General features: G+C 32.9%; 1 protein-coding gene across 1 annotated transcript in view; it reads right to left on the reverse strand.

The window, feature by feature from the left end:
* Positions 1-12,356, reverse strand: part of LOC115879014 (glutamate receptor ionotropic, kainate 2) — a 409,701-nt gene that overhangs the window by 36,198 nt on the left and 361,147 nt on the right. The window contains exons 10-11 of the mRNA XM_030895645.1: positions 10,455-10,658; positions 6,403-6,507 (exon numbers count right to left, since the gene is read on the reverse strand). Of these exons, the coding sequence (XP_030751505.1) occupies positions 6,403-6,507; positions 10,455-10,658 (309 nt within the window). The remainder of the gene's footprint in view (positions 1-6,402; positions 6,508-10,454; positions 10,659-12,356) is intronic.

Below are 12,356 nucleotides of genomic sequence, written 5' to 3' on the forward strand. Positions count from 1 at the left end.
CTTAAAGACCCGCCCGGCGCCCCAGGGGGCTCTCTCGTCGTATCACTTCTATGATCACTTCCCCTATACGATGGTAGGGAAAAGACACTTTATCCGTCTCTGTTGCACTGCAGTGTATTTTGCAGCCTTGCCATCTTTTTTTATCGCATTGAAAACCTCCTATTGCTAATATTCCTTTGCCAGTAGTGTATATGCACTGCAGATCTTGAGGTTCAGTTTACGGTGTATAGCTTTAAGTTTTTGCCTTATATATCACTTTGATATTGCGAAGTGCCACACTGACTGGTGCAGCATATAACAGTTGAAAGTGTGCTACACAGGCTAGGATTCTACGTTTGGAAGCAAGTGGCCCTCCTATATTAGGCATCAGGTTACCCAGTACGGTCAAAGTTCATTCCGCCTTTCGTATAACTTGATTTATATGCTCGCCGAATATAAGCTTTGAATCAAGCCAAACTCCAAGGTATCTTATTTCATTCTTTGGTGAAATTGTTGTACCGAGAAGCTCAAATGAAATATGAGAGAATTTCCTCTTGGTGGTTAATAAAACCGCTTCAGTTTTGCTTCGTGCTAGTTTTAAACCTTTGCGCTCGATCCAGTTGGCCACTCTTTGTAGTCCTGTATTAGCAACACTCATGTCTTTTCATGAGTGTCTTTTCGTTTTTGGCACTTACCACCATCGCTACGTCATCGGAAACCCCATTTAATTAACTACTAAAGCCGATTAGTGTTACTCCTTCGGGCATAAATGTTTCCAGTAGGTCGTTGTACTGGATATTCCATAGTGTTGGGTCAAGTACTGACCCCTGTAGCACTCCGCTGGTTACGTTTGGAAAGTACCTATAAAGACAATACCGTATGATCGAAAAAAAATAGCGTCCAGTTGGCTGGGAAATGAAGATCGCTGTCATTTTAAATGTAAATTTATATGGGAAATGTCATCGATTGTCATTTCCCAGCCAACTGGACGCCGTTTTTTCTCGATCATACGGTACTATTTGGCGCTATTCTTGTAACGATCGCGACCCAAAGCTTTTGATAATTTCGGACCGGTTCGGTTCTTTCCAGACTTATGTCGGTAAATATATTATTTATTCAAATTTATTATTATTTTCTTTAATTTTATAAACAAAATACTGTGGTGCGTATATAAGAAACTCTATTTTATATGAGGACATGTATGAAATACCCATGGAACATTGGAAACCGATATTATGCCACGATCCACGATGGTTTTTTCAGTTGACAGTTCACAACACAGTTTTTTAATTTTTAATGCCACTCTTTCACAATTATCACCGGTTTGAGTAAATAATAGCAATAATAACTTTGAAAATGGACGTTTTAAACACTTTGCAGTATTTTTTCACCGAGGGCGGTTTAAATTTTAAAAGATTTTATAATTTTTGAAGATTCTGAATTCGACAAGAGAAAATTATTTCTGTTCTTGTTTGCGGTTGTTCTTAGCAACCGCTATAGCAGCGCCAGATCCCGTACAACGTATGCGACACAAAACAACTATATATTTTGACGGGCTTTCCAACCTAAATTTATTTCTTTTATCTATGTCATCACCTAGACATCTTTTGTCTCTCTCTGGTTTTATGTATACTACAATTGAAGGGCTTGATATGACACAAACCTATAATTTTGAATTATTAGACTTCGCAGTTTTGAAAAAATGCGTAAATTTAATTTACTCCGAATTTGGTAAAAAGCAAGAAAAACAATAGTTACTAGTAGTTAATAAAACTGATTTCTGGTTGAGAGTGGTTTATTATGGTATTACAATAAGCCACTCAATGTTATTGCCTATAGAAATTTTATTGATTGGTTTCCCTGGAGAGTTTATACATAAAAAATTCTCCCCCTAAAATTATACTCAAAATCAAATACGTCCATCCAACGCCTGCAGCAATTAAAAGTTACCCTGTCCCTCATTTTACTCCCTTCAAGGTTCACCTTGTTTCTTTTCAATTATTCATCGTCAGTTTAATCGAGAAACACTTTTAGTGGCCCAAAGTGGTTATTTTCATCAGCAAAATTAAAAAAAAACGTCTAATTAGACTGGAAAGGACTTAAAACATAAAATATCAAGACCCATTTGGATAGAACAGTTTATAATGTTACAGTTAATAATTGATTAAACCCAAATACATGTATAAAAGATATTATTATGTATAACATATAATAAAAAAAATAGTGTATCTAACTTCGGTTCTTAATGTCTACTACTTCTAATTCGTATGTATAATAATAATAATAATAGTAAATATCGCTTTATTGTACAGAAAACCAAAATAGCTTCATCGACAAAGCATTTACAAAACAAACAAAAGCACAAATAGCAAAATATACAAATAATAAAAAATATCATACAATACAAATCATACAATTAAAAAAAAATTACGTCATTAAAATTACAAATAGAACATACATGGATGTTGCAGAACACAAAAAAAGCGTATCAATGAAATTTTACAATAGGAAAATTGTAAATGGATATAATCATTATTAAATACTAGACTTTTAGTCAGTGTGTGAGATGATCAAAATTTTAAAATTCAAAATTGTTCATGATTAAATATTTAACAAAAAAGTCGTTTACCGCATATAGGGCTCTCTCCAGTAACTATGACTTCAGAGCTTTGCGAAATGCGGGAAAGAATGAAAGCGACTGGATATTCAAAGGCAGATGATTGTACATTTTTTTGGCATTGTACAGTACTGAGCTTTTAACTAGTTCTGAGCTCGGAGTTGGCAGATAAAGATCATGCTCCGCATTCCTAAGTGGATATTTCTGAGATGGCCTTTCGGGAATAGCAGATATGTGCTTGCGGATTAAGCAAACGGATTCAAAAATGAATAAAGAAGGAAGAGCCAGTATTTTGAAATTTTAAAAAAAATCTGCCAGTGAATTCTACTGTTCAGTCCCAATAAATATCGAACTGCTCCCTTTTGAAGTTTGAAAATACGATCAAATTTTGTTGCGCAGCAAGTACCCCAGAATGGAAGGGCATAACGAAGATGCGACTCAAAATGGGCATAATAGACGAATTCTAGAGGTTGATAAATTAAGTTCTTTAGAAACTGATCTTAGCGCAAAACAGGCAGCGCTTAGTTTCTTTGATAAAGCTTTGATGTGCAAGTCCCATTTTAACGAGTTGTCTACAATTTTCACAGAGTCCACGACGTCAGTAGGGGTGTTATTAAGTACAAAAGGTTGAATAGTACTTTTATGTGACAAAACTTTAGTTTTTGATAGATTGAGGCATAGGAGATTAGAATCGAAGAACTTTTGGTTTTATTTTGATCTGCAGAATCACCTACCAAAGTTAGATACACTATTTTTTTGCCACCCTGTATATAAATTATTTTAATACACTTTTCCCGAAAAAAAAATAACTTTGTAGAACGTGAATTTAGATGCCACAAACAACTGAATCTCCCCGTAAACTAGTCCAAACGAAAAACAAAACAGCCGACAGTTCACTGCGATGGCTTTTTTAGTGGAAAATCCTGGATAACCTGCAGCTTTCTAATCCTAGATGCTGGCCGGGTCAAGCTCTGGAAAAAACAGTCGTATTTCCCGGAACAAATACGGTTTAAACAGAAATAATTCGTGCTGTCCGCGGTTTGGCAGTATCGACCTGATCTGGAACACGACTTTCCATTTAAACTGGGCATAAAAAGAAGCTTTCCAATGGGATATTCCTGGATCGTGAACGTGGCCGATTTTGTTTTTGTTTTACACTAGCAAAACGGTCTGGATTTTTGTTCGGGTAGGGAATAAAAAGAGTATGCTAAGGCAGGTTTTCTCAAAACGGTCAAAACCGCAACGAAACAAACAATTTTCACAAAAAAAAACAGCAACTGGAGTTTCCTAAATGAGAAACATTTTAGAGATTTTGGATCGCCGGCGACTGTGTTCGTCAACAACAATTCCTGACGCCAGACGAAAAGCCCAAAGAGTTATTGAGTTTTGTCTGTATTTTTGGAAACAGACTTTTTTATAGAAACGGCACTCCACTACCCAGTGGGGTTTTCCATCTGTATTGCGTGTAATGTTACAGTAAAAGTTAGCAATCAGTGATTGTTAATAATTACTAGTAAAAGCTCACATTCATTGATTTGCTAAGACTACGCCAGTAAAAGTTCAAGAGCTATTTCGGAAACCAACTTTTACTAGTGAATTTGCTAGCATTCCCTGGACGATAGCAGTGAGTTTGAAATATTCAGTTAGCGCGGTTGCCACACGTTGTAAAATAAAAGGATAAGTTGAATAATATGCAATATAAGGATAACATTGAATTGGGCTAAACGTTTACAACGTTGACAGACATCTGGCGTAAATTCGCTTTGTTTTTTGTGAGTATGTATAATTTATTATATGTATAGTATGTTGTAATCCTTTATTAAACCCAAGAACAGTTAACCTAATAGGACTGCTCATTCAGCCAAAAGTGTCCGCCAGGTGCATGCGAAAACTACTCGCTTTGTGACGTCATTGTAGTCCTTGTCATGGTTATTAATTCGGCAGCAAAAACCATTCATTTATGAAATTCATTTATTCGTGAGGATCGATTATAATAAAATATTAACTGGATTTTAGTTGTCGCCCGGCGACGTAGGTTTCTTTCCGAGAAACCCGACAGCGGTCGGTGGCAATGCTATGAAAGAAGCCGGCATCTTTGATTTTTTGCGGAGTCATGAAGATAAGGACACATTATTTTTTTTTATTGAGGTGCTAGTATTTACACAGAAAATACATTATAAAGGCCGCTGTTGCTATATATTGGTATTAGTTGATATTAGCAAAGAATATTATTGTTTGTCTTTAGTTAGTTAGGGATAGTATGTCTATATATTTTGCATTTTTTTTATTAATATTCTGTTGTTACACTGCAATAATACTTGTTATTTTGGATGTAGGAAAATGATTTTTAATTTTTTTAAGTAAAGACTGGTTTAATAAAAATAATAATAACAGTAATAATTTGTTATACCTATTAACAACAAAATTTAAAATAATTTAATATAAACATTTTTTTACGTAGTAGCAAAATATAAACAACAAATTAGATGTCAAAATTATTTATATTAGATCCTATTTAAAAATAATATAGTCTTTAAATTTTTTGGCAACGTTGGTTTATTAAATAATAATAATTACAGAACTAATTTGTTATATTAACAACAAACTTTAAAATCATGAAATATAAACATTTATTAATTTTCTAAGCATGCAGTGTAATGCAAGGAAAATATAAATAAAAAATTAGAAATCAAAGTTATTTATATTAGGTACTTTATATTTACTATTTAAAAATAATATTTACTTTTACTGGTATTTACTTTAAAAAATAAATGAAATATTTCTTCGCAAAAAACTACATGTAAGAGAATTAGCATAAACAAAATACAAACATCGTTAACTTTTTTTTTAAATTGGCACGTGTAAAACATTCAATTTAATTTTCTCATCCCATAGTTTGAGTTCGATAACCATTTACTTAACCACATTACTTAAATATGATTATTAATTTTAACTAATTCATATTATTAAAACATCTAAAATACAAATATGTATTTTTAAAATTAATTTTAAGTTCATCTCATCTCTCTTAAAAATTGCTACTTCTCAAAATTTCTCATTAAAAAATAGACCAAAACTCATATAAAATAAAATAATTGAAAGATCGGGCTACGGAAAATATCACAAATTTTCGGAAAAATTTTGACACCTGCACACGCACACAATCGTCAATTAAAAAAAAACTACTATTTTAGTATTTTAAATATTTTAATAAACGCAAAAATAGCACAGTATTTATAAGGTGAAGTTATAAAAATTTGGAAGAACTAATAATACACTGACGCACACAAAAATCAAACGAATACTAAATTTCATTTTATCAAAAGCATTCGATAGTCATTGATGGCTCAGCGATAACCATTTAGTTGCACGGCGAGGTTGTCACATGTGCTTTAGTATACAAATGAATGAATGATTTTATTCGAATAAAACCATTCGATAGTTGAAATCATTCATTCAGTAACCATTCGATAGTCTAATTCATTCGATAGTTCCCATCGCTAGTATTTATACACTCTATAGCTCTAAAAACTTTAAAGACACCTTTTTCACATTTAAAATTGACAAAATAATTAACTCAAAATTTGTCAGCTGTTATTTTTATAAGTTTACCATAGGCAACTAAAAATACACACTATCATGACAAGGACTACAATGACGTCACAACTGTCAGCTGAAGCGCGGGAAGAGGCAAACGTATATTAGTTTACTGTTCTTGTATTAAACCAACTTAATTTTTTTTAAATAATAGAAAAAAAAATGCTATACATTTACTCTTGTACTAACATTTTTCCCACAAAACTCACCTTAAAAAGGATGCCTATCCCGAGGTTCATAAAGGGCTTGGTGAAGTCGATGACGCTCTCCCTTGCATAATTTATCGTCATGGAAGCCACAGCCAGGTCAGCCCTCTGCAATATAGAAATAAGACTGCGTAAAAAATCAGAAAAAGAGAAAATAAGAGAGATTATAACCATGACGATAATATTCCAGATGAGCATTCCATCGCTGGGAGAATGAAATAAAGAACCGTCTATTAAGGACTCTGAAATTAAAGAATATTAAGCCATGTAAATACGAAATGAAGCTATAATTATTTTGTGCAAGGTTAATGGAATATTTTGACAATGTATTTGTAATATAATTTACAGACTAAAAAATGACAAGGTTCGCGAATTGATAGCAATGTGCGAAGTGACACTTTTTTTCATTTTTCTACGTTGCCATGACACGGTGCGCGAAGTAATGCGCGAAATACCTATTTCGCACACTGCATGTAAATTATATGGGATTTTGGAATTTTGATTTTTGGAAAATGAAGAACTAATAAATCATAACTAAATATTTATGTGTTCTTTTTTTATAAATTGGATTAGGATCGAAAGAAATCAACAGAAGTCCTTTGTTTTAAATTTGTCGACGTTTCGCAAAATTTATTTGCATCTTCAGGACACTACAAAGTTAAGAGAGCAGAAAATACAATCAAATAAAAGTTTTTTTTTTCAAAAATTTTAACAAACCACCCAAAACACATATCAGTGGAATTCCACACATATACAATTGGTAAAACTACCCTAATGTTAACAATTAAATAAAATATATGTATATGTTACTCACATTTAAATCTGGACTTTCTTAGTCATATCCATTAATACGTGTATTAATGGATATGACGTGTATTAATGGATATGACTAAGAAAGTCCAGATTTAAATGTGAGTAACATATACATATATTTTATTTAATTGTTAACATTAGGGTAGTTTTACCAATTGTATGTGTGGAATTCCACTGATATGTGTTTTGGGTGGTTTGTTAAATTTTTGAAAAAAAAAACTTTTATTTGATTGTATTTTCTGCTCTCTTAACTTTGTAGTGTCCTGAAGATGCAAATAAATTTTGCGAAACGTCGACAAATTTAAAACAAAGGACTTCTGTTGATTTCTTTCGATCCTAATCCAATTTATAAAAAAAGAACACATTATATATTATTGGATCGACAACAATAAAAATTATATCTAAATATTTATTTCAAAATATTCAAAAATAAACAAATATCAAACTTAACACTAATGCATATTCTAATTATTATGTACAATATTAACATTAATAGTACAACCAGTACACGGACCAATATTTAATCCCAAACTAGATAGTTCTGATTTTGCTTGATATATGGGGGTTTTGGGACTTGGGACACTATCCAATTTTGATGTAGAGGTACTTGATCCCGGTATTTGACACTCCAAAATTTTATTTTATATTTGAATTTTATTGTTGATAGAATCCTCGACGTATCCCTCGGCCACTGTCGAAGATTTCCATCCTCCGTGGCGCTTCAAACTAAATATATCACACCCGGCATTAGCAAGGAGTGTGGCTGAAGTTCTCCGGAAAAAATGCCCAGTGTAGGCATCATAATCTGGCAGCTTCAAGTGTTTTGCTATCACGCTCAGCATCTTACCAATACAATTTATACCGACCACTTGGTTAACACATCTTTAATTTTGATATTTTAAAAACAATCTGCAACTGGTAGCATTTCTTGGACGAAGAGCTACGTATTTTCGGTAAATCTCAATATAATTCAAATTTGACACTGTAAAGACTCGGTCTATGTTTGTTTTTGTATCGGGTACTTTAACAATCAAAATTGAATCTTTATCTTCTATGTTATCGACCGTCATTTTAGGAAGTTCCTCACGGCGCGGCGGCAAGCACCAGAAATACCAAGTATTGAAACGACCTAAAAGGAAATCGATGACGATGTTCAGTAATAAAAAAAAACATACATTCCAAACTCACGCTTTGTTTTCGAAGCGATAATATAATAATAATAATTTTTAGGATATCCCGATTTTAATGTTTATAGAAAAAATGTTGTTTGCCAATTATTAAGCAAATTTTTTGCAAATTATTAAGAGCAAGAACATCTCTAGAAGTTTAAAAATTAGAATGTACTAAACAATGATACGACCAATAATGCTGAATGCATGTGAAACGTTGACGTTCAATGTAACGGAAAGTTCGAGGCTAGAGATTTGGGAAAGAAAAATACTGAGGAAGATTTTTGGAGGAAAGAAGTTAGACAACATACGGACCAGAAGAACAAATGAAGAATTAAAGCAACTATATCGGGCACCGAGTATAACGGGAGTAACAAGAGCACAAAGACTGAGATGGCCGAGACACATTGAAAGAATGGCTGAAGCTGGAATTCCTAGTATGATAATGAAACGTGAAATAGGTGGAAAGAGAAGGAGGGATAGACCGAGAACCAGATGGAAAAAGTATATTGGAAAATGAAGAACTAAGACTTGGGAAGGATAAAAGTGGATGGGTGGGGAATAAAGGCGAAAGACAGAAACAAATGGAGAAAGATAACCAATCAAGCCATCACTGAAAAAAAGGATCTCTCAGTCGAAATGAATATGACTTTGATCCAAAAGATTGGCGCTTTTCAATAGGGCCAAGAACGACGTTTCTTTGCCCAAAGCATTAACTATCTTTTCATAAGCTTTAAAAAATTACTTTAGAGAATAGAAGAATCTATCGGTCCAAAGTATTTCACTCTTGACCCAAAATGAATATGCAAAGAAGTTCTTGCTAGACGATTTTTCATATAGTCTCTTTGATTCATGCAAAAATTCTTGATTGAAAAGGGACATTTCTTGATTAAAGAGACACTTTTCTTAAACCAATAGCGAATACTACTGACTCAGCTAAAATTTATTTTGATATAAGAGAAGTCTATACATCATATACAGGCATATTAGATACGAGGTATATTATTTTCTGATAAATTTAGGTTATTTCTGCTTCTTCACTCCTTGGTATTTTTTGGGGTGGTTCATCACTCTACAAATTACAAAAAAATGTTACATCACGATTAATCAAAGTAAAGCAAATGAATTATTAAAATTATAAGCTTTGGTCACATTTTGAATTTTTTAATACAAAGACTTGAAATTCTAAAATTTTTGTAATTATTTGCATAAAAAAATCGATACCTATATTCTTATTCTATAGTCACGCATGCATTATCTAAACAGGTGCATTAGATAAATGTCTCTTACCTTCAAATATAGCAAATAAATGCCCTAATTTCCTTTTTTTCAGAAACTCCTTTAAAGAATCCATATATCCTAAAATTTGTCCATAAATAATGACAAATGCATGTTAATAAGGATCACTAATTTGCTATACGATATGCGTTTAAAAAGCAAATTATACAAAATTCCGAGTGAAGTGATTCCAAGCAACAAAACCCGTGCGTAATATGATGTGCGACCTATGAAATGCGACGTACGACTGATTGAACTGTCGACTGATTGTATATACCGTCCTTCGTCATCGTCTTTGCGTGTTATTATTATTTTTCATCAAAAGAGTATTTAGCTATTGGAAAAATGGCCATGTTTCTTGAATGAAGTACTTTCTAGCGTACTTTTCTTATTATCTTAAAACAAAGTAACTTGCACTTGGTTGAATGAAAATAGATTCAAGAGAAATTTTCGAATTTTTCAAGAGAACCAGTTTTCTAGAGTTAATAGAGTTTTTCTTGAGGCAAAATATTTTCTTTTACGCTAAAATAAATTCTCTTGCCACTAATTTTTTTTTTCAAGAACGATGACGACTTTAGTTCAAGTCTGTCTTTTTTATCAGTTCATGAGCCTTTTAGCCTTTTAGAGCTGTTAGGATTCTTCTTGAAAATCTGTGAAAAGGATAATAAAAAATAAGATATTACAAATAAGTAATGCAGTCTAGACTAGTGTAAGATTATGTGACTCCTTTTAACAGATTGGGTGACTATAATATAACAAGTTGGCTAAGCAATATACCTAATGTTTTCCTGTTACCTTGTCAATAAGTTCTCGCACAATTCCATTCCATTGTTTGGTGTCGTGGTTGTACACGCCGTAAGTACGATCAGGTACCAGTTGAATGGAGTACTGAAATCCAACCTGGTTGGCTATCCATTTCAGTAGGTCAATGCAGAACCCCTCATACCGTGCGTTGCCTGTAAAATTTCCATCCTGCTTGATCATAACGTATGGCCTCTCCTATAACATAAGATTTCTTGTAAATCATGGTTAAAAGCCTGAAGATAGTTAGTTTTTAAGTAGTAAATAAAACTCCTGAAGTTATTCAGGGTGTTTCAAAAAACATGTGCCGTCTTTCCTGGGGAGGTTCCTCACGTAAAAATACGATTTATTTCTCATATCAACATAAGGTCCGATTCTGCTTTGTTTCGTACCCAAGTAGCATTTTCACGACTTGCGACCACAGGTTTACTAAACACAACGTTGGATTAGTTACAAAAAATAGTTAGCTCCCTACCTTGGGTATTAAAATAAATTTAAACGTTTTTATAACGTTGTGCCGACGTTGGACTAGTACTACAGCAAAGTAGAAGCTTCTGCGACGTCGAATAAACGTTGTCTTGTAACCTTTTTTGCTTAAGTGATCTTTAGGTGATCCGGACAACGTAGTTACAACGTTGGACAATATTGAGTTTTCCGACGTCAGTTTCAGGACCTATTCCAACGTTATGCAAACGTCGTCTGTTTTACTAATTCCAACGTTGTTTAGATTTCCTTATTCTTACGTTGGTAGGACGTCGAGTCACTACCTTTTTGCAACTGTATTGAACCATAACCTTAAATCTTAAATTTTCACTTCATTGTTCTGTTCAGTCAAACAGTTCAGTGCTGTTTTTGTTTTTATAAAAAAAAACTTAATTAAAATGGGACATAAGAAAGGTACATATAAAACTAAATTTAAATATACATCGACATATATATTACCGATAGTTTATCCACTCCCTCGTTTATTTAGATTATAGAAGGCGGCACAAGCTAGACTCTAGGATGACTAAATTAGGCAATCTTGCGACTAGTATACTACCTGTTAAGGCCGAACTGCGACTTTATTAGTCCAGTATGCGACTAGTCGAACTACTCCATCTTAATCTCCAAAACAACAAAGTGAAAGCAGCCATGTTGTAAAATAAGAAAATGTTTCGTTCCTAAAATAGCAATTCCTGCTTTTTGAATACATTAACTTGAAATATTTGACCCTAAAAAACACGCGGAAACAATTTTTTCGACTGCGAATAAATTATTCTCATTTTACTAAAAAAAAAATTCAAGAAAATTTTTAAAACTTCTTTAATTTTAAGGCCAATTAGTATTTTTCAAAGTAGAAACAATACATTTATCAATAAAGTTGTTTGCGTTTAACTTTTTTGCCTTGGGTAACGAGTTACAGAGTCGGTTAAAGTGTTTCAATAATTATGATCTTTAAACATCCTCCACACTTAAATACTTTTGTTGTGTTTTCCTTCACTGCCATCTGGCATATGTCTCTAATTAAATCATAAAAATAATATTTTTACTATAATTATCCCAATTTAGGATAAAACACGACTTAGACGCCATATTAGTTTTGTATTTCTATGAATTAGGATTTTAAACAACGTTGCAGTTTGTACTAAATTAGGCTTCTAGCCAACGTTAATAAAATGATGTCTCGTAAGTAATGTTTGTGCTTCTGTTACCTTGGTTACGCATCCCAACAATACATCGAGGACCGTTTCGCATGTCAACATATCAAACTCTGACGTATTTTTCTCCACTTATTTGTTGAAAATAATATCGAATGGGGTTTTCACCGATTAAAATCGTTATTAAGTCATACATATGAGTTGTAAATCAATGTTTTTAAAGGAAGCCGAAAAAATAATCGCGGCTAAACTGGTC

The sequence above is a fragment of the Sitophilus oryzae genome, unplaced genomic scaffold, assembly GCF_002938485.1.
Source record: "Sitophilus oryzae breed Bouriz unplaced genomic scaffold, Soryzae_2.0 scaffold_154_pilon_pilon, whole genome shotgun sequence".
Classification (NCBI taxonomy): domain Eukaryota; kingdom Metazoa; phylum Arthropoda; class Insecta; order Coleoptera; family Curculionidae; genus Sitophilus; species Sitophilus oryzae.